This window comes from Piliocolobus tephrosceles, chromosome 14 (genome assembly GCF_002776525.5).
Source record: "Piliocolobus tephrosceles isolate RC106 chromosome 14, ASM277652v3, whole genome shotgun sequence".
NCBI lineage: Eukaryota > Metazoa > Chordata > Mammalia > Primates > Cercopithecidae > Piliocolobus > Piliocolobus tephrosceles.
The window spans coordinates 106,179,261-106,202,746 of NC_045447.1; the positions used below are offsets into that span (position 1 = coordinate 106,179,261).

At 46.3% G+C, this 23,486-nt stretch overlaps 1 protein-coding gene across 3 annotated transcripts in view; it reads right to left on the reverse strand.

The window, feature by feature from the left end:
- Positions 1-23,486, reverse strand: part of IPPK (inositol-pentakisphosphate 2-kinase) — a 70,930-nt gene that overhangs the window by 12,767 nt on the left and 34,677 nt on the right. For all 3 annotated transcript variants that reach the window (XM_023187802.2, XM_023187801.2, XM_023187803.1), the window contains exons 7-11: positions 21,086-21,144; positions 19,045-19,117; positions 16,364-16,643; positions 13,512-13,662; positions 12,740-12,842 (exon numbers count right to left, since the gene is read on the reverse strand). In XM_023187802.2, the coding sequence (XP_023043570.1) occupies positions 12,740-12,842; positions 13,512-13,662; positions 16,364-16,643; positions 19,045-19,117; positions 21,086-21,144 (666 nt within the window). The remainder of the gene's footprint in view (positions 1-12,739; positions 12,843-13,511; positions 13,663-16,363; positions 16,644-19,044; positions 19,118-21,085; positions 21,145-23,486) is intronic.

Below are 23,486 nucleotides of genomic sequence, written 5' to 3' on the forward strand. Positions count from 1 at the left end.
TACCATCACAGCTTACCTATAGCCTTGACCTGCAGGGCTCAAGTGATCCTTCCATCTCAGCCTCTCAAGTAGGTGAGACTACAGGTATGCACCACCATACTCGGCTGATCTTTTATTATTTTTAGTATAGACGAGGTCTCGCTATGTGGCCCAGGCTGTTCTTGAACTCCTGAGCTCAAGTGATCCTCCCACCTTGGCCTCCTTTCAAAGTGTTGGGATTACAGGCGTGAGCCACTGAACCCGGCCGTTGTTAATCCACCTCTTCCAGGGAACAGAGAAAGAGTAAACAGACGATCTTTTAAGTGTTTTATGGGCAGGCCTAGGCCTCGACACCCAGGCTGAACACAGACATTGCAAAAAGAGAAAGCACAGTTCTTATCACTCATAAACATCTGCAAAAATCCCTAAACAAAATATTAGCAAACCCAATTATCATCCTACAGAAAAAGAACACATCACAACAAATTGCGCAATTCACCACGTTAACAGAAGATATTTTGATCATATGATCATCTCAATAGAAATAGAAAAGGCATTGACAAAGTTCAACATCTGCTCCTGATTTTTAAAAATCCTCTTAATAAATCAGGAAAAGAAGGGAACAAACTTCTTTAATCTGATGTCAGCCACTTAAGGAAAAACAAAAAAAAACCTACAACAAACAATTTACTTGATGGTAAAATGCTTTTGAGATTTGGAACAAGACTAAAATTCATACTCTCACAAATTAACTATATAAAGTGAAGTAAAATAAAGAAGTGAAAGGTATAAAGATTGGGAAGGGAAAACATCAAATTCACAGACTATGATTACATATAAAGAAAATCCAAAAGAAACTGTAATCGTTAGGATTAATATGTGAGCAAAGTTGATGTATCCAAGGTCAAAATAGAAAATAGTTTCAGTACTGCATAATCAAAACAAACACTTTTAAAGTAAGATCTTTTTAAAGATGCCATTTACATCTAAAACCATCAAATAACGTGAAATTAATATAAGACCTCTCTGAAGAGAACCATAAAACATTTTTATCAGAATAATGTATATATTAAAGTTTAGGCCGGGCGCAGTGGCTCAAGCCTGTAATCCCAGCACTTTGGGAGGCCGAGACGGACGGATCACGAGGTCAGGAGATTGAGACCATCCTGGCGAACACGGTGAAACCCCGTCTCTACTAAAAAAATACAAAAAAATAGCCAGGCAAGGTGGTGGGCGCCGATAGTCCCAGCTACTCGGGAGGCTGAGGCAGGAGAATGGCATAAACCCGGGAGGCAGAGTTTGCAGTGAGCCGAGATCGCGCCACTGTACTCCAGCCTGGGCGATAGAGCGAGACTCTGTCTCAAAAAAAAAAAAAAAAAAAAAGTTTAAATGTCCATGTTGGAAGACTCAGTATTGTATCGATTTCAACACTCATCATTATTTTAATGCTACACCATGAAAATCCCAGCGGCTTTTTTTTTTAATTTTTAATTTTTGTGGAACAGCAGTTTGTTTGTGCTTTTCCTGCAGAACTGAGTGAGGTGATTCTCAAATTCATGTAGATATGCAAAAGGTTGAGAACAGCCAAGATATGCTTGAAGAAGACAGAAGGATTTGTCAGATATCAAGGCTTGTTATGACTCTATAGTGTTCATAATTTGCATGATGCCAGGAAAATTCCATTTGAAAAGAAAATAAAACCCTACCTCCTGCCATTTCAAAAATCAGTTTCAGTCAGTCACCCAACAAAATGTGAAAGATAAAACAATAAACGTTCTAAAGATACAGTAGGAAAATATCTTTAGGACTTTAAGGCAGAGAAAGACTTCTTAAACGGGAAAAAGACTGGTAAATTAGGCTACCTTAACAGTATGAAGCGTTCTTATAAGGACTCCATGAAGAGTCAAAAGACAAGCTACACAGTGGGAAAAGATATCTACTGGACACAAAATTGACAAAGGGCTTCTATCCCAAGAATGTACCAAGAATGCCTTCAAATCAGTAAGAAAAAGACAACTCTACCAGAAAACGAGCAAAGAGACTTAAAGTGTGACTTCAATAGACCACAAAAGGAAAAATCCAATAAACATATTAGAAGGTACTTAATCTCATCACAAGATACCACTACACACACACCAGAATGGCCGAAATTCAGAAGACCCAAAACTAAGTGTAAGAGATGGTGCGGAGCACAGGTGACTCCTAACCTGTTGCAGGGAACATAATCAGGTAAAAATGTTTTACAGTAGCTACTAAAACTAAGTATACTCACCCCTGTGGCCCAGAAATCCCACTCCTAGGCATATATCCAAGAGAAATGCGTGCACATGTACACAAAATCTGTGCAAGAATACTCTTGACGGCCAAAAACTAGGAACAACCCAAATGTTCATAAAACAGCAGAACAGATAAATTGTAGTACACTAAGTCCTCCCTTAATGTCGTCACTAGGTTCTTGGGAAACTGTGACTTGAAGCCAAACAATGTATAACAAAACTAGGCCAGGCACAGTGGCTCACACCTATAATCCCAACACTTCGGGACGCAAAGGCGGGAAGACTACTTGAGCCCAAGAGATCAAGACCAGCCTGAGCAACATAAGAAGACTGCATCTCTACAAAACAGTTAAGAAATTAGCCAGGCGTGCCGGGCACAGTGGCTGGCTCACACCTGTAATCCCAGCACTTTGGGAGGCTGAGGCGGGTGGATCACAAAGGTCAGGAGTTCCAGACCAGCCTGGCCAACATGGTGAAACCCCATCTCTACTAAAAAATACAAAAATTAGCAGGTGCTTGTAATCCCAGCTACTCAGGAGACTGAGTATTGCTTGAACCCGGGAGGCGGAGGTTGCAGTGAGCTGAGATCGCACCACTGCACTCCAGCCTGGGTGGCAGAGCAAGACTCCAACTCAAACAAAAAAAAAGAGGAAAGGAAAGAAAGAAAAAAGGAAGGAGGGAGGGAGGAAGGAAGGAAGGAAGAAATTAGCCGGGCATGGTGACACATGTCTGTGCTTCCCAGCTACCTGTGAGGCTGAGGTTGGGGGATCACCTACCTGAGCCCAGGAGGTCAAGGCTGCAGTGAGCCATGATCGTGCCAGTGCACTCTAGCCTGGACGATGGAATGAAACTGTCTCAAAAAAAAAAAAAAACAAAAATAAAAACAAAACCATTTTTTTCTCATCATTATAATAAAACAACATTGAACAAAATGATGTTATTTGAGGACCTGCGGTATAGGTCACTTCACTCAAAGTCACAGTTTCCAAGAACCTGTCAGCGATGTTGAGAAAGGACTTATATATATCCATTCATGGATCACTCTAAAGTAAATAGAAATGTGGCAGTGGGTGCACTAGCAAAGGTGAATCTCATAAAAAAAAAAACAGAAGACACGAATATGTACAGCATGATGTCATATGTCAAGTTCAAAAACAGGACCGACTGAACTACAGGGATACAAGTCAATATAAGTTAACCCTGGGAGGAAGGAGAAAGGTCTGGTTGGATGGGACAACAGGAATTCTGATCGCTGCCAGTGTTCCATGTCCAAATATAAGTGGTGGTTCCATAAGAATTTTTACTTTGTGACAAGTCAGTGGGTTGTATATTTTTTTCTGTGTACTTTTCTGTATTTGCTATTATTTCACAATGATTAATGAAGCAAAAGTTTAGAAAATTAAAATTTAAAATTTAAATATTCATAATATCTAGCGTTTGCAAAGGCATGGGGAAACTGTCTTCAATTGTTGCAAGAAGGAATATAATTAGTAAAATCTTTTGGGGAGGACAATGTGACAGGATCTATCAAAAATAAACGCTGCAACTTTAAATCTAAAAATCTGTCTTACAGAAATGCTATGTTAAGTGCACAAAGGTAGATGCACAAAAATGTGAATGTCAACATTATTTTTAATACCAACAAATTAATATCAACACCCAAGTAACTAACAATCGTGTGAACACACTAAAGAGACAGGATTATGGAGGACATCCAACAGCCCTTCTACAAAACAACCAGATCCCTGAAACCGCTCCTTTTAACGTATTGTTCGGCTTACATAAGGTAAGGAAAATCCCTAACTGAACTCCCTCTTCTCACCACCCATCCACAAAGAGCTGCAACTAGAGTTTTGAGCATGAAGCAACTGGGAAGGCTGAGCTGTCCTATCGGACACTGATTCTAGCAATAAACCACAGGGTAGAGGATCTATCTAAACTAGAAACTCTTCTCCTTTGCCAAGGATCCCTATCCTCTCTGGAAGAAGGCATCCCCTATTTGGGTCTCCAGGATTCCTGTAGATTAAGATCAAACAAATCAACAAAGCAAACAAAATCAAGCATGGCAACATGGATGAGTCAAACAAAATAGGAGATTTTTCTTTTTTTTACCACCAAGGTTTTATTGTATCTGATATCACAATATAAAATAACTTCATAAATTGCTTAAAGAAATAAAAGATAGAATTATGAAATAGACAAGCCACAAGGAACTAGCAAAAAATACGAAAGAGATGTGAAAACAAACCAAATGGAACTTTCAGAAATTAAAGATAGAACTACTGAAATGGGGCCAGGTGCAGTGGCTCACGTAATCCCAGCATTTTGGGAGGCCGAGGAGGATGGATCACAAGGTCAGGAGATCAAGACCATCCTGGCTAACACAATGAAACCCCATCTCTACTAAAAATACAAAAAAGTAGCCAGGCGTGGTGGCAGGCACCTGTAGTCCCAGCTACTTGGGAGGCTGAAGGAGGAGAATGGTGTGAACCCGGGAGGCGGAGCTTGCAGTGAGTCAAGATTGCGCTTCTGCACTCCAGCCTGGGCGACAGAGCAAGACTCCATCTCAAAAAGAAAAAAAAAAAAAGAAAAGAAGGACTGAAATGGAAAACTCAATAAACAAGTGAAATGGCAGATTAGACACAGCTGAAGAAAGAATCAATGAACTGAAGATAGAGCCAAAAAAAGAAAAGCACCTGGAATGTAGCACAAGGAGACAAAGAGATGAAAAATATGAAAGAGCAGTTAAGATGTGTGGAAGACAAAATAAGGTTTGACATATGTCAAATTAGAGTCCCAGAAGAAATGAATATAATGGAGAAGAGAAAATATTTGAGAAAATTGCTGAGAATTTTTGAGAACTAATAAAAGACATAAATCCACAAATAGAGAAAGCATAACATACACCAAATAGGAAAAATAAAAAGCACAGCACACCCAAATCACATTGCACTGAAATGTCAAAAGGACAAGAAAGAGCGAGAGAAGACCTTAAAAGCAGCCAGAGAGGAAAGACAGATTATCTACCGAGCAAGTACACACTAACAAAAGACATCTTAACAGCAAAAACCAGATGTTGTATGAAACGTTTAAATGTTATTAAGAAAAAAAAAAAAAAAAAAAAAACAGAAATCAACCCCTTCTGTGCACCCAGAAAAAAATTAGTTTCAAAATTGTGGCAAAATATAAACATATTCAGATACAGAGGAATTTACCAAAAACCCTTCACTAATACAGCTTCTAAAGAATATTCTTCAACAAGAGGAAGAAAAGTATAAATATCTATAGGCCAATAAATTAGACAACTTAGATCAACTGAACACTTCCCTAAAAAGACACAAACTACCAAAACTGACTTAAAAGCAAACAATATGATTAGACCTATAACAAAGAAAATGAATTAAAAATCAAAAAACTATCCACAAAGAAAAGCCCGGACTCGGATGGCTTCACTAGTGAATTCTGTCAAATATTTAAAGAAGAATGAACACCAATCCTTCTCAACTTCTTCCAAAAAATAGAAGAGGCTGGAACACACCAACTCATTCTATGAGGCCAGTGTTACACCCTGATCCCAAAAACAAAGATATCACAAGAAAATGAAACTACACACTAAGAATAAGGATGTAAGAATCCTCAATAAAATAATCAGAAACTGAATCCAGCAACACATAAGAAGGACAAGACACCACGGACCAAGTGGGATTTAGCCCAGAAATGCAGAGTCGGTTTTAACATCCAAAAATAAATTTATGTAATACACCACATTAACAGAAGAAAGGACAAAAACCACTGGATCATCTCAAATGATACAGAAAAGGCATCTAACAGAATCCAACATGCTTTCAGAATAAAAACACTCAGCAAATCAGGAAGAGAAGGGAACTGCTTCAAACTGATAAAGGAACTGACAAAAAAACAGCTAACATCATACATGACGATGAAAGACTGAACACTGTCCCCATAAGACCAAGAACAAATCAGGCATGTCTACTCCTACCATTTTCATTCAACATTGCTCTCGTCAGGGAATTACAGAAGAAAAATAAATCAAAGGCATCCAAATTGGAAAGGAAGAAGCAAAACTCTCTCTATTCACACATGATTTTAAATAGAATCCTTTAAAAAATCCATTAAAAAACTATTAGAACATACAAACTTGGCAACGATGCAGGCTACAGGATCAACATACAAAATAAAATTGTATTTCTACACCTGATTATACCTGTAATGTGCAATCTGAAAATGGAATTCAGAAAACAATTCCATTTACAACAGCATTAAAAACAAAGTATTTTAGAAATAAGTTTAACAAAGAAGCATAAAACCTTAGTTGTCACTCTGAAAACTAAATAATAGTGTCAAAAGAAAACCAAGATCTAAATAAATGGAAAAACATGCCATGTTCATAGATCAAAAGACTTACTGCCCAAGGTGACTCACAGATTCCCCAAGTCCCTATGAGAATCCCAGCTGGCTTCTTTGTAGAAGAAGCTGATTCTAAAATTCATATGGAATTACAAGAGGCTCCAAATAGTCAAAACAATCTTGAAAACAAAGATCAAAGTTAGAGAACTCACACCTCCCCATTTCAAAACCTACTAAAAAGCAGTAGTACTCAAGACAGGGTACTGGCATAAGTGCAGACATACAGATCAATGAAACACAACTGAGCATCCAGAAATAAACCCATATATCTATGGTCAACTGATTTTTAAAAAGGATGTTAAGACCATTCAATGGGGAAAGAATAGTCTCCTCAACAAATGCTGCTGACCGGGCATGGTGGCTCACAACTGTAATCCCTACTTCGGGAGGCTGAGGCAGGCAGATCACCTGAGGCCAGGAGTTCAAGACCAGCCTGGCCAACATGGCAAAACTCTGTCTCTAGTAAAAATACAAAACATTAGCCAGGCATGGTGGCACATGCCTGTAGTCCCAGCTACTGAGGAGGCTGAGGCAGGAGAATCACTTGAACCTGGGAGGCAGAGGTTGTTGCAATGAGTCAAGGTCGTGCTACTGCACTCCAGCCTGGGTGACGGAGAGAGACTCTGTCTCAAAAAAAACAAAGGTGAGACAACTGTATATCTACAGGGAAAAGGCTGATGTTGGAGCTGGGCATTATGGTGCGCACCTGTAGTCCCAGCTACAGGGGTGGTTGAGGCAGGAGGACTACTTGAGCCCAGGAGTTTGAAGCTGCAGTGAGCTACGAATACACCACTGCACTTCAGCCTGTGTGAAAGAGCAAGATTCTGTCTGAAAAACAGAAGAGTGATGTTGGACCTCTACCTGAAATCACATACAAAATTAATTCAGAATGGATCAAACACCTAACTCTAAGAGCTAAAACTATAAAACTCTTAAAAGGGAACATGGGAAATCTTCATGCCCTTAGATTTATTTAGCAATGAATTCCTAAATATGACACCAAAAGTATGAACCTAAGAAAAATTAAATTGTACTTCAACAAAATTAAAAATGTTTGTGTATCTAAGATATTCCCAAGAAAGTAGAAAGACAACAGAATAGGAGAAAATATTTGCCAATCATGTATCTGATAAGGGTCTAGTAGCCAGAATACACAAAGAATTCTCAACAAGATAAATGACACTATCAAAAAGTGGGCAAAGGGGGCTGGGCACAGTGGCTGACACCTGTAATCCCAGCACTTTGGGAGGCCAAGGTGGGTGGATCGCTTGAGCTCAGGAGTTCAAGACCAGCCTGGGCAACATGGTGAAACCCTGTCCCTAACAAAATACAAAAAATTAGCCAGGGATGGTGGTGTGCACTTATAGTTAGCCCCAGCTACTCAGGAGGCTGAGATCGCACTACTGCACTTCAGCCTGGGTGACAGAGAGAGACCCCCCATCTCAAAAAAAAAAAAAAAAAGGTGGGCAAAAGATCTGAATAGACATTTCTCTGAAAAAGATATAGAAGTGGGCAACAAGCACATGAAAAGATGCTCTTAGTCTTCAGGGAAATGCAAATCAAAACTACAAGATACCACTGCACACCCTCGAGAACAGCTAAAATCAAAAGGACAGGTAATAACAAGTGTTGCTGAAGATGTGAAAAAAATAAACACACCTTTATACACTGCTGGTGGGAAGATCGAACCATACAGCAATTTTGGAAAAGTCTGCCCAGGTCCTCAAAAATTTAGATATAAAAGTGCCACTGGACCTAGCAATTCCACTCCTAGGCATATTACCTCAGAAAAGTGAAAACGCACGTCCATGCAAAAAAACCTATACCCAAATATTGATAGCAGCGTTGAGCATAACAGCCAAAAAGCAAAACAACCCAAATGTCCATCAATGGATGAATGGGTATGTCCACCCCATGGGCTATTACTGAGCCATGGAAAGGAATGAAGTACTGATCATGCTACAACATGGATGAACCTTGAAGACATCAGGCTAAGGGACAGAAGCCAGCCACAACAATCACACATTCAGTGACTCTGTTTATATGCAATATTTGGAAGAGACAAGTCTACAGAGATAGAAAGTAGACAGGTGGTTGTTTAGGGCTGGGGGTTATGGGGAGACAATGGGATGATGCCTGAAGGATACAGGGTTTTTACTGAAGCGATGAAAATCTAAAATCGACTGTGCTGATGGCTGCACTCATCTTTCAATACAGTGAAACCACTGCACTGAACACTTTAAGTGGGTAAACTTACAGTATATACATTACATCTCAATAAAGTTACAGAAAAAAAGGAAAATGGAGAAAGATCTAAGCTCCAAGAATGTTAGTGATAGGGAAAAACACAAGGATAAATCTAAAAAAAAATCTGTGTAAAATAATACCCTAAATTATGACTTTAAAAAAAAAAAAACCAAGACAAACAGAATACAAAACAATACTGCACGTAAGTTTGGAGAGACAACTGACGTCCTTATATTGGGTGGGGACTGGGAGTATGAAATAACTGATTAGATTTTAAATATGCAGGATCAAACTGGACAAGACACCAAAAAAGGGAAACAGGACTAACTTCCAAACACATAGAGCAAAAAATGAAATAAAAAAACTCACAAGCAAAAGTACACAGAGGTCAGAAAACTATGGGCTGGGGGCCAAATGCAGCCCACCACCTCCTGTTTTTGTCTTCCTGGAACTCAGCCCCACTCATGTTTTCTCCATGGATCCTTTTGAGCTACAGTGGTAAAGCCGGGTACCTGCAACAGGGGCCAGACATCACAAATGTCTGCTGCCCCCTGCTACCAGATACTACACAACAGACAAAAGCAAGAGTTATTGGAGGCTCGGTCTCCTGAGCATTGAAATGAAGACAGTATTCCCTCTTTTCTTCAGAGGTACACAGTTCAATTTTTTTTTTTTTTTTGAGATGGACTCTCGCTCCGTCACCCAGGCTGGAGTGCAGTGGCGCAATCTTGGCTCACTGCAGCCTCCGCCTCCCAGGTTCAAGCAACTCTTCTGCCTCAGCCTCCTGAGTAGCTGGAACTACAGGCGTGCACCACCATGCCTGGCTAATTTTTGTACTTTTAGTAGAGACAGAGTTTTGCCATGTTGACCAGGCTGGTCTCAACTGATCCACCTGCCTCAGCCTCCCACAGTGTTGGGATTACAGGCGTAAGCTGCCGCGCCCAGCCTACAGGGTTCAATTCCGATAAACAAGAACTTTTGTGTAGGAAGGAATGTCCTCAGCCTACTCCCCAGCTTCGGCTTCACAATTACCCTCTTCAGGTTCAATTACAGAAGCTAACTTCCTACAAGAGAAAAAGCAGGCCCTTCTATGACAGCACGGAAAGACCTCAACCCACGTTTCTCCCACAAGTAACATCTTGCAAAACTACAATATCACGGCAAGGTGACTGATGCTGATATAATCCACAATCTTATTCAGATATCTCGGGTTTTACATATATGCAAGTGTGTCTGTGTGAGAGTGTGTGTGTGATCACACATAGGTTCACGCAACCACTACCACAGTCAAGATACAGATACAGAACAGTTTGGTCACCACAAGGATCCCCTGATTTGACCTTTTATAACCACATCCCTTGCTCCTCCTTGCCAACCCCTGGCAACCACTCATGTTTGTCATTCAAGGATGTTATACACACAGAATCATTCAGTGTGACCTCTGGGGATTGGCTTTTGTCACCAGCAAAGTCCCCTGGAGATCCACCTGGGCTGTTTAGCAAGAGTCCGTTCCTGTTTGGTGCTGAGCAGAGTTCTGTGGTGTGACTGCACGGTCTGTCTGACCTGCTGGAGGTCACCGTGGAAAGAACATGGGTGGTTTCTTTCATAGCTGTTACAAAGAGAGCTGCTGTGAACATTTCCGTACAGGTTTTTTGGTGAGCGTCAGCCTTCACTTCTCTGGGATAAATGCCCAGGAGCGCAAGTACAGGGTGGTTGCATGTTTAGTGTGTAGGAAACTTCCAAACTGTTTTCCACAGTGACTGTGTCCTTTTCCATCCCCATCAGCAACAGATGAGAGATCCAGTTTCTCTGCACCTGTTGGTGTTGTTTCAATGCCTTCATTTTAGCCATTCTGTTAGTTAAGTGATGGTTGCTTTAGCTGCTTGTAAGACTACATTTACGTACAAGGTTAAAAGATTAAAGTAAAATTAAAAAGTAAACCATGCTTATTTTGTAGAAAACTGAAAAATACAGAAATACATAAAAAAGGAAATAAAGTCCTGTTTCTTCTCTTGGGGAAAAAACCCGCCATGCTGCTGTTTATACCTAAATCAACGCATCCAAGTGGCAGGCAGCACGAGGCAGGTGCCCTGCTTTCTTCTCACTTGGAACCCTCCTCACCAGGATGACAACTCTGCCCTGGGCCTCTGCTAACATCCCTGCGGCCCTTCGCATCAGAGGCTCCCCTGAGGCTCTACCAGACATCCTCAGTCCTCCTCAAAACACTGACAGCTGCAGCCCCACTAAAGCAAGCACTGAGGACTCTTTCCCAAGTGTGAGCCACGGACACGTCAACGGGACAGGGGAAGCGGGTCCCAGGGCTCCAGGCAGCAGCACACGCACACGCACACGCAGGGAGCACCAGCTCGCTCCAGAACAGGTTTCCTCACTGCTTATTGGCCCGTAAAGGCTTTGGCAGCGTAGTACAGCTTATGGGCCTCTCTCAGAATAACTTTTTTTTGAGATGGAGTCTCGCTCTGTCACCCAGGCTAGAATGCAGTGGTGCCATCTCGGCTCACTGTAACCTCTGCCTCCCAGGTTCAAGTGATTCTCCTGCCTCAGCCTCCCAAGTAGTTGGGACTACAGGCGCCCGCCACCACGCCCGCTTAATTTTTTGGTATTTTTAGTAGAGACGGGGTTTGCCTGTGTTAGCCAGGATGGTCTCGATCTCCTGACCCCGTGATCTACCTGCCTCGGCCTCCCAAAGTGCTGGGATTACAGGCGTGAGCCACCACGCCCGGCCCAGGATAACATTTTTAAATGTGTAATATAAAATACAGGTGGCAAAAATGTAAAATACCAAATATATATATATATTTTTTTTTTTTTTTTGAGACAGGGGCTTGTTCTGTCACCCAGGCTGGAGCACAGCAGTATGATCACAGTTCCCTGCAGCCTTGACTGCATCCTCCTACCTCAGTCTCCCAAGTAGCTGGGACTCTAAGCACATGCCACTATGTCCAGCTAATTTTTGTATTTTTCTTTTGCAGAGATGGGCGTCTCACTATGTTAACCAGGCTGGCTTCCAACTTCTGGTTTTCAGTAATTCTCCCACCTCAGCTTCCCAAAGTGCTGAGCCAAAATATTTTTAAAAACAAATGTATTCCATACTAATATGTAACATTTCATGCAGTGATGAATAAACCACATCTCGAAGTGTCTGCAGCTACAGTGTGAGACGGAAAGTCTGTTTTTTTATTCTCTTAGTGGCAAAGTCCTGGGTCCTGATGAACCCACAGGCTCACTGCCACCTTCGTAATGGAAAGAAATGCTAAATTCCAGGTACAGCTTAGTGAAAATGAAGATGCCATTTTTTTCCCATCCAAGCTCATGGAGCTCTGAATTTCACAGACCCAGGAAGTGCAGGGCCAGTCCTCTTCCCTAAGAGACTCCTGCAGGCTGTCCCTCGGCCTCGGTTCTAAGGCAAAGAAGCTGCCCACATCCAGCCAGGGGCAGGGCAGAGACACAGGTGGGGTCCCAGGGCCCTGGCGAGGGCCCTGCAACAAGGGATGGCTGGCAGAGAGCCTGTTGTGGCTGCTGAGAAGGCATGCAGATGGGTTGCAGATTGGCTGCCCCTGGGGCCTGATCGCACCAGGAATGGGCCCGGGCAGAATTCAACCAAGGGAAATTCCCCTTAAAACCTAAATGTACCACCACCTGCCCCGGTTCATCTGGGAGAAACTTCAGCCACTTTTTTTTATATCACAGGTTTTCTGCTTTAAACCTCAGGGGTAGGTAATGGGAAAAAAAAATAATAATAAGTGCTAAGAATCTAAGCATCACACAAGTTTTTGGATGGGTCTGCCAACCTTTGTTAACGCAAAGGCCACTGTCCCGTCATCCTCGGTGGAAAGGTCAAGCAGCTTCTGGTAAAACGCTTCATCATAAGGCCCATCTATTTGTAAGGTTTTTCTGAAGAAGAAAGCACAATAAAAACAGGATGACAACGCCGCACAGAAGTTGTTTCTTAAACTGCTAACACAGTCTACAAAGCCCAGCACCACTAACCATCACACATTTTGTTTTGAAAAACACCTAACAGATCTATCTCCCTCATGTTAAACATCAAGGTTTTAAACAGAACTTAGCAAGACCAGAACCAGGGAGCCTTGAAGCTGAGCCTTCTCCTGTTCATGACAAGTAGCATCCTGAGTCAGAGACACAAGTGAATTCCAGCGAGGAAGGAAGAGGATCCTGGCCCTGACTGGACACGGTGGGTGTGGACCCCAGTGACTGGCACTGAAAGCCCAGGACAGAGGCTCGGCTGACCTGCAGGACGCTGCTCAGCCGTGGAGCAACACTGCCCTCTGCAGGCTCGGCCCCAGCTTGGGGTTTCAAATTAGCAGGCTCATAGATGAGCTTTCTTCTCCAGAAAGCAGCGGTAAGTGACCCTGTTCCTCCTTCACAAGGCGCTACATTCCAGAGCCAGGCCTCGGCGCCGGGGAGCAGAGGACTGGGGCAGGGAGTGGCCGGCGTGCTTCGTCCTCCTGGGAAGCTGTGCCCTGGGAGGCACGTTCTTACCCTGCCCACCCACACAGTCTCCACTCAGGGCTGCCCAAGACGGGGACCGCCCGACCTCACCTCTCCTCAGGAAACTCTTCTAGGTATCGCTCAACCCGGTTGTACAGAGGGTAGAGGCCTTCGATGTCCAGCAGGTCCAACATCTGCACCTGGAGGGTTTTGTACAGAAGACAGCCCTTCGGTAACCCCGAGCGCTCTGGGGTGTTTTTTCCTACCGAGAACATCAGGGGAAAACGAGAGCATGTTGATTATCAAAGAACGTGGAGGGAGACACAGGCCGGCGCAGACCGCAGGGCTCATCCTGGGCTCCGCCATACGGGCATCGCCACAGGCAAGGACTGGACCCTGGACTGGCGCTAAGGACAGATGAGAGGACGCTCCCGCCTCACAGAGCTGCTGGAGCTGGAGCGAGCCTGGACCACACTGGATGCCCCAGGCCAAGCACAAAGGAGAGAGCAAGAAACGCACACGTCCTGCCTCGTGCCTCTCCTCTCCCAACACAACTCTCAGAATGTCTTTTAGATTCTACCACAACAGCCCCGGAAGTCACTTTATGATCTAAGTTTAGACAAAATCCTCATTTTAAGTCAGGACACAAAATTTCTTTCTTTTGTTTTTTTTTTTGAGAGAGAGTCTTACTCTCTGTGGCCCAGCCTGGAGTGCAGTGGCACGATCTTGACCCACCACAACTGCAAGGCAGGGAATTTCTAAAGATCCTGCTGGCATCCTAAATCTGCAAGGCCACTAAAGGAGGACAACCGGGGACAACCCCAGGACACTGTCTGCAGAGTCCAGAGCCATGAGCCCACAGTGAGAGGCAGGTAAGACCTGGGCTGGCGACAGGCGCAAGCTCAGAACCAGCCGCGCAGAGCCACAGACAGGGGTCAAAGCCACTGACAAGGACCTGTTATATCGTAGGACAGAGGCAGAAACAGAACTCCACTTGCCGCTCACATTTGTTTGGCACCTGTGCTATACGGGGTGCCAAGTGAGCTTAGGAGGTACCAAGTCCCAGATCGTCTCCTCCCACTGAAGGGAGCAACCGTCTCCCACAAAGAACCAAACCACAGGCAAAGATCCAGTAAGAAAGGTGTCCATGCAGAGGAAACTGTAGTCACCTGCAGATGTCAGCAGGACCCGACACGAAAATGCCAACGTGCAGGAGAACGGGAGTAAAAGCTCACATGCCCAACTAGAGGGGATGTGTTAAAAGTACAGCAGATCCATACATGGTCAATAAAAGTTGAATAAAATGCACGTGATCGCCAGGCGCCGTGGCTTACGCCTGTAATCCCAGCTCTCTGGGAGGCCAAGGCCGGCAGATTGCTCGAGTCCAGGAGTTCAAGACCAGCCTGGGCAACATGGAGCAACCCCGTCTCTACAAAAAAAAAAAAAAAATTAGCTAGACGTGGTCATGCGTGTCTACAGTCCCAGCTACTCAGAAGGCTGAGGCAGGAGGATCACTTGAGCCCAGGAGGTGGAGGTTGCAGTGAGCCAAGTTCACACCACTGCACTCCAGCCTGGGCAACAGAATCTTGTCTTTAAAAAAACAATAATAATAAAAGAACATATATATGTGATGATACAGATACAGATTTATGCTAATTAAGTAAAGAAAGTCAGGTTACAAAATGACATGTAGAGTATGATCTTATTGTTTTAAACTGCACATCCCAGCAGCTGGGGCCCAGCTCCACTCCCTTCTGTCTGTGTCCCTGTCCAAAAAGGTCTGCAGGAGCCCTGGGGTGCTGTGGCGCCTCCTGTTGGTGCCCCCAGACCACCTCAGCAGCTGGTGCCAACTGTCGTTCCAGACACAGTCTGCCTCCTTAAAAGCAGTTATGTGCCCAGATTATAGGCATAATTTTAACAAAATTTTCTGAAATGATCAGGAATCATTTTCATAACAAGAAAAAAAAAACCCACAAAGTTCATTTGTAATAAGAAAATTATTATTACATGCTCATGCCTGTAATCCCAGCACTTTGGGAGTCCAAGGCAGGCGGATCGCTTGAGGTCAGGAGTTCGAGACCAGCCTGCCCAATAAGGCCAAACTGTCTTTATTAAAAATACAAACATTAGGTGTGACAGTGCGCACCTGTACTTGGAAGGCTGAGGCAGGAGAATTGCCTGAACCTAGGAGGCGGAGGTTGCAGTGAGCCGAGATCACACAACTGCACTCTGGCCTGGGTAACAGAGTAAGATCCTGTCTTGAAAAAACAAAAGAAAAAATTGGCACAGATAGCAGAAAAGAAGGCAGGGCTTAGGGTGTGGGTGGGTTTCTGGTTGCACACAAGCAGGACTGCTGTCTTCAAACCATCTCAGGCTCCCAGAGACCATGGGGTCTCCACGGGCTGCCAAGAATCACAGGCAGCGTCAGCTCATGAGACGTCAGGACACGCAGCAGCGGCCAGGGCCCAGCTCCTGTCTGCAAGGAAGGTGTCCTGCAGTCCAAAGTCCCCACGGGTCTGTGTCTTCACCCCAGACTTGTGAAGACACCTCATTGTGGTAGGACCCAGCCCTGAAGGATGTCTGTGCCTCATTTCTCCCCGTCTAAGGAACAAGCCAAGGAAAACCTGTCCCCAAGGTTGCAATGAGGCTCCAACAGGATAGATAACATGGTTGAAAACACTCAACAAACCAGAGAGGACCACAACATACGGATGATATTCTAGGGGGAAATCCTACAGCCCAAATGTGTCCTGCTATTTACAGACACAGATAAAAGGCAAGAAAGGGAGTCTGCATCTGGGGGTGAGAGGCGGTGAAGCTCCGTGCTGGGAGTCCCGGTGTAACCAGGTGGCATCCCCCAGATCCCCCAGGAGGCTTTGCTGACCGCCTGGCCACCCATGGGGACTGCAGAGTCCCAAGGCCCTGCGGCCCCCACCGCCTACCTGGGGAAGGCTGGGCCCTACCTTGGCAGCGAAGGCTCCTGCTGAAAGGGCTGGCTCCACAGACCCGCGGGCCTTGGGGCCCAAGCCCCGCTCTCAGGGAGCCTGCCCGGCCCTTGTCCGAGCCGCTCAGCAGCACCCGTGTGATCACGTGCACCAGCTCCCTGATCACAGCCCTTGTGCAGTGGGGCCCGCTGGCCAGGCCGTTGGAAGGGAAGAAGAACGGCTTCAGGTGGTGTGCAAGCTCACTCCAGTCAGCCACGGGGCTCCGGGCATCTTTGCAGCCATAAATCAGCTCACCATTCTTCAGGCAGGGAAAAGAGAGAGGGAAACGTCAAACCACCAAGCTTGTAGGAAAAGAACTCAGTCCCCACCACCAGCAGGCCACGCAGCAGGTGAAAGCCAAGGGCCCTGACGCTGTCGACCCAATCTGGGGCCACTGCACACTCCGGCTCCTCCAGGGAAATCCACCCGCACGGGCTGTGCTACCAACCAAGCACCAAACCTCAAGACGTGAAAAGGAAGGAAAGTTTCAAAAACTAAAGAGCAGTGCCCTGACCACTGCCCCCCAGACAATGATCCACAGTACCTTCAGAAGCCGAGAGCAAATGCTCACCACAAGTGACAAACTCCCAAAGCTACCAGCCCAGTTACTCAAGAACCTGAGGGCCTTGGCTCTGGCCCTGAGCAGACAAACATGAGGACAGCAGTCAGCACCGCAAACGAGTGTGTCCTGGGGTTCAGGCCACGCCCAGGGTGACCCCAGTGCTGGGTGGTACAGCTGAGCCAGATGGTGGGAGAAGCTGCTGGCATTTGCTGGCTTAAATCAAGCCCAGCAAAGAAACTCCTTACAACATCATCAACATTCAGATTCACACGTTCCCAGGGCACAGGCAGGGACATCTGCTGCCATGCCCGGGGGAGTCAACACATGACTCATGGGGGTCTGGGTGGTGCCCAGGAGAAAGGCCCCGACAGCAGCCAACCCCAGGAAAGTACCAACTCTTTAAACCTTATTTATTTATTTATTTATTTATTTTTAAAACAATTTTTTAATGTTTTTGAGACAAGGTTGCACCCTGTTGCCCAGGCTAGAGTGCAGTGGAGCAATCAAAGCTCACTACAGCCTTCAACTCCCAGGCTCAACTAATCCTCCCACCTCAGGCTCCTAAGTAGCTGGGAACACAGGTGCAAACCACCACGCCCAGCTCATTTTTTTATTTTTTTGTAGAGACAGGGTTTTGCTATGTTACCCAGGCTGGTCTTGAACTTCTGGCCTCAGCAATCCGTCTACCTCAGTCTCCCAAAATGCTGGGATTACAGGTGTGAGCCACCACACCTGGCCCACACCTGGAACTTCAGAGCTTTCAGGGTTTTCTGCCTTGCTGGCTTTTAATACTGAACTGGACGAGATTGGCCGGAGAGCTGATGAAACGCACAGTAGGTAACATGCCTTGGTGGTGTGACGTGTTATCTTACATCATTCTGCATCCCTTCTCTTAATCCATCCCCTTTCAACTCTTTTGAAACAATCCTAATCCCCGGGACTTTTCCATGCTGATGTTAACAGAAGCAGCAGACAGCCAGAGTTCCAGAGACCTTCGGTGCAGGTCAGATGGGGTCAGAAAAGGGTCCACCTGGGATAACATGCCAGCCTTATGATAGGCTTCAAACAAATCCCTGATGAAACAGAATGTATCTTCAGGGTTTAAATATCGAGTTTATAAAAATAAATTATATAAACATGAAATAAAAGCTACCTGTGAAATATGTCATCCTTTCCTGGATTTGGGAAGGTGGAGGCAGACAGAGAACGAAGCCGATTCACTTGCCCAGCAGCCAGCACAGTGGGTTTCTAACCAAGACCTGGGGAGGCAGGTCAAGAGCAGGCCCCACCTGCCCACCGCTCAGAGCCAGCCAGCCAGGCAGCAGGACATCAGCCACATGCAGCAGCAAGGAGAGGGGCCAGGGCTTCCGGTTCACCAGTCACCTCATCCAGACCACGGCACACAGGAAGCTGACAGGCCCACGCTCAATAGCCCTGCCTCCTCTGAAGGATCCACCTGCGATGGCTGTCAGCTCCTGCAGGGAGCCCAGGACTCTGTCCCCAGGTGTCACTTATGTGTGATCATGAGGCTACAACTGGGACTGAGGTGATGACAAGGGGGACCCCAGAGGATACATGTCCAACATGGGCCCGGCACTCTGACTGCCACCCAGGCCTGCTGCCCTACATCTCATCCCCTCTCTCCCCAACAGCCTCTCCTCTGCAGATGCCCCAGTCCTGCCTGGCCCCACCCCCACCTCCTCTCCCTTGGACACCACTGCCAGCAGCAGGCCAGGTGACGCCAGCCCAGGTAGTGCCAGAGTCATCCTCACCCACGGTTCACCCATCTGCTCATCAGGGGAGACCAAGGCCCACCCCGCAATTGATAGGGCTTTGGTCAAGCACCACAGGGTCATGGACAACCCAGGGTCACTCAGATGCTGTGCTTGTGGAATCGTGCTCAGAAGAAGGTCAGGGAAAGACAGGTCTGGAACTGGAAGGTCCAAGGTGATGGGTGAACCAGTCGGGGTATGAGGACCCCAAAGGGGATGTCCAACACACACGACGTGCAGCCCAGCCCAACACCCTCATCTGTGAGGTCACTTGAACCTTCGCCGGCCCCACCCTGAAACCACCGTAGAATCAAAGCAGCTCTTACCTTAAATATCTTCAAGTTGTTTTGTGCCTCCTGCAGCAAACTCTTCAAGGCAAAGTGCATTCTCTGTTTGTTTCTAAAAGGGAAAAGTGTTAACGTGCTTTAAAAGCAGCTGGAACCGACCTGTCCCTGCACACACACCTGCTCGTGGCTCACAGGACATGCCAGGTATTTTCCTAGGGGCCGCTGGGAAACCCAGGGTCCAGCCGGGTCCAAACAGTGACATTCTCCCCTCGCTACAGCTCCACCATGGGCTCCCTCCCCGGACAGTCACAGACAGCTCCACAGCCTGACACGCGCTCACTAGAGATGTGGGGGTTGGCCCTGACCCCAGGCCTTCGGGAGATGTGAGGGACTCAACTGAGGTATGGGAGTGGGAACCCCACCAGCCGCATCACAGCCCCACCTGAGAGGGGTTACGGGCTGCTCTGCCTCCCTTGTTCCTCCTGCCGCAACTTCCAAAGGCTCAGGGGTGGCAGGAGACCTGTGACGGGCCATGAAGGGAGTGCCGGGAGCCAGGGAGAGGCTAGAGCCCCAGGGAGCTGTCGCCCTGCAAGCGAGGAGCTGCAAGGCTGGCCTCCTCCCCCACCCCCACAAGGGAACCTCTGGAGGCCAAGCTGCCCATGCAAGCAAGCGAGCCTGACCCTGCCAGTGGGGACAGCCCACGAGCAGGCATTCAGAAAGGCTCCCAGTATCCACGCACTCTCTAGCTGACTCCTAAAAGCCTGCATTCTACAACATTCCAGGGAGGGTTCCCTACTTATGTTCTGACACATTAATAAATTCTCAACAATGAATCTTTATTACTGAATGCTTCACAATTCACAGCCTTTAGGTGCACAGGGAAATCCACATGGGACCCACACGTGAGCGCACCGCCAGCCTCGCTGAAGCCTTGGAGCGAGCAGTGTTGGTGCCACCTTCTGAACGAGCATTCCCAATGTTTGTGAACTTTTTAACTTCCAAAGACAACTCTGCGTTCAGTCTTTGTTCCAGGAAGTTTGCAAGGGCATCCAACCAAAAGCACTGACATGGCGACCGGGCGCGCACTCAGAGGCAGTGCTGAGCACTGACAAAGGCAGGGGCACAAAATGAATGGCTGGAGGGCAGCGGGGGAGGAAAGAGGAAAGAAACTCACGCAGCGGAGTAAGAAAAACCGGACTCACCAGAACAGCTCTGCAGTAACAGGGGTCCCAGGGAGGGAAAGGAGATTGGAAAGAGGAGCTGTGCTGATCAAAAAGGACAGCAAAGGCTCACAAATCTACATCGCCCTGTGGCCAAGGACTCTCTCCTGGGTGTGTGACGGGGGGTGCCTGAGTCGGGGCAGGGCACTGCCATGAGTCCCAGGTCCCACCTCCCTCCACCTGCTCCCACCCTCAGCCCTGCCTGCTCCCTCTGCTGCCCCTTCGGCCCCAGGGCCTGCTCGCCAGGCCCCCAGGCCCCACTGCGGACTGACCTTCCCCAGCTCCCAGCCACTACCGCCTTCCTGACCACAAAGGCTCTGGCAGGACCGGACTCTGAGCTGACCCAGGAAAGTAGTGTGCAGGATGCACAGCAAAGCTCTGAAGGCCGGGGAGCGTGGAGGCAGCGCCAAGGTGGGGAGCAGAGCCCAGGCACCTGGCCGGAGGCTGCGAGCAGGCCTTGCCAGGGCAGAAATGGCCACCACAGCAGCAGACTTTCTAATATCCACAGAGGAGGGAGAGATCCAAGGTACAAACAACCAAACTATGAAGGCCCAGACAGTGGAGGTCAAGGCTGAGCACCAGTTGATTTCTGACATAAGTAGAAGACAAATCTGGTCACAACTCGGATGAGGGAACAACCACAAGTGAGCAAGCACCTCAAACTGTGAGCACAGAGACAAGGCGCGGAGCACAAAGCCCCAAGTGTCTACAGCGCTGATGGCAAAAGAGAGCCCTGAAGACAGAACGTGGCCCTCCGCCGCTTCCTACCTCATGAAACACCCCCCACCAGGCACTGGCCCCCGCCCCACTCACCTCCAGGGAACGTGACACAAGGGGTCAAAGGAGAAGCGTTCTCTTACCCTGAGTAGAGATCAAGGGGACAGTATCGGCTGATCTTCCTCCACTTCCCAGTGGCTACCTGTGAAAACACCAACAGGAGGGCATGAGGTGACTGGCGCTGGGGACTGCACTGTGCCAACTGAACACAGAACGGCATCACTGCACTGTGCCAACTGAACACAGAGCAGCATCAGTGACGAAGACAATGAAGACAAGCTGCAGCCTTGCCCCGGAAAAGGTGCCACCACCTTTGCAAGTGCACATCGCTAAGTCGGGGAGGGAGCCACTTGACTTCCATTCAAGGAAACCGTGGCCCCATCTGTGAGACGTGATGTGGTGTGGCCCCCAGGGCAGCTCTTCACAGGAGCAGGGAAGACAGCGGCAAACACCTTCAAATTACACGGCTACATTTTGGTAATGACAGTAACAAACCTTTAGAAGTTATAATATCCAGTAACAGGGAAGGTGTCCTTAACAAGAAATTTCATGTTGCCAGTGGGAAGATAAGTTGGCATAACATTTTGCACGGCAACTTGCTGGTATCCACCAAACTTTAAAATGTTTATGTTCCCTGACTCAGCAAATCTACAAGGAACCTAGAAGAACTAGCACAGGGCAAAAAGGTACAGAGACAAGAATGTCCACTGCAGCCTTACTGCCAACAGCAAACCCTGAAACCAAGAGAGACACTCATCAGTAGGGAAATGACTAAATAAATCACAGTCCATCCACTAGTGGGGCCAGCACACAGCAAGCAATTCACTGAATGAAGAAATGCACAAATGATATGCAGCCACTACCAGAAAGAGGTAGAGTTAAAAGTCACCAAAATTTATTCAAAGGAAAAAAGCAACTGGCAGAACAATGGATACAGTGTAAAGGCAAATTTTGTTTTAAAAAAAAAAAAAAAAAAAAAGCTTATGTGCAAATATCCATGCATATATCCAAGTATGCATTGAAAAAGCCCTAAAGAATGTATCACAATTCTCAAGGATTAAGTGAAAAAAGCAATCAGAAAAAGTACATATGGCATGATCCCATTTTTGCTTTGTAAGAGTGTGTGTGTGCACGTACAGGCTTGTAAACATTAGAACATGTGGAGAGACATCACTTCATTTCCACCTGATTTACATGCATATTTTTGTGGGCACAGGAAGAAGTCTGGAAAGATAAGCAAATATATCTGACAATATGAGTTACCTGTGAAGGCAGGTAATCCAATTCATGCCATGTCATATGTTACCAGTTATATGAGCAAGTAGTGCTTTATAGTAAAAAGTATTTCTTAAACATCTGTCACATACGTTGAAAGTGAACGGTGATCATGAAAATCACATCCTAAGGGGCATGGCTCACAGACTGTCTTTCCCCTAAGAGCTCAGATAGTAATCACACCACAAAGAAAAGAAAGGGTGATGTTGGTGAAATAGTGGAGCAATGACCTCCAGAAATTCTCCCCTCTGTAAAGGCAATCAGAAAACCGGTTAAAAAAAAATGTCAGAATCAAAAATTTTTGAACTCTGGAAATTGACCATAGGCTTGCAACAATCCAGGACGCATTTATTCAAGAAAAACAGCTAAGTCTAAGCAAGATCACTGAGCTTGTTGGCACTTTAAATGCCCTATTCCCATCCCCGTATCTCTAGCTCCAAGGGAACCTTGAAAACCGACAGCCGCAATCACAGTGAAAACCAGCTGCCCAACAGCCACAGAGGGCGCAGACGAGGGCAGGACATCTCCAAAGCCTCGTTCTCTGACAATCACTATTTGACCTGTCTCTGGAGTCCCGGAAAGATCACACTTGCAAGGCTGTCTTCACTGACCTGGCTCAGAACTCACCCGTGCAGGAGGCCTTTTAACCGCCAGCATTTGTTGAAAACATTTAGAGGCAATTGTTTAACTTCATGGTTTCCTTGGAAGGTGAATAAAAGGGCAAACAATAGGCTAACCAAAGCCAAAAGAAAAAGCTGAGTAACAAGATGTACACAGAGACTCTGAAAGCTCCAACATACACCTAGGAATCTAGAAAGTCATGCAGAGACTCAGAGAAGAACTGAGAAGGCCCTAAGCTCTCACTTGAGCTGATCTGAGGCTCCACGGAAGTGAAGGGCAGAGGCAAAGTTATCAAACACCCTAGTGAGTGCTGAGTGGGCCCCAAGACACAAACAGAGCTCCTCAGCAAAGACTAGGAGACTTACTCATTCTGGAATGCCTGCCATTTAAGAAAACATCTATCGGCCCACTAACCGCCCACTAAGCTAACTGAGCAGACTTTACTGGCCACATACGACAAAGAATACAGACTTCACAAAATTAGCGCAGAGAAGTCCCTAAACAAACAGTAACAACTACAAGAAGCAGCAATAAAAAATCCTGGAGAGGGAGTAGAATCTAATTCCAGAGGGGCCACATTATATTATT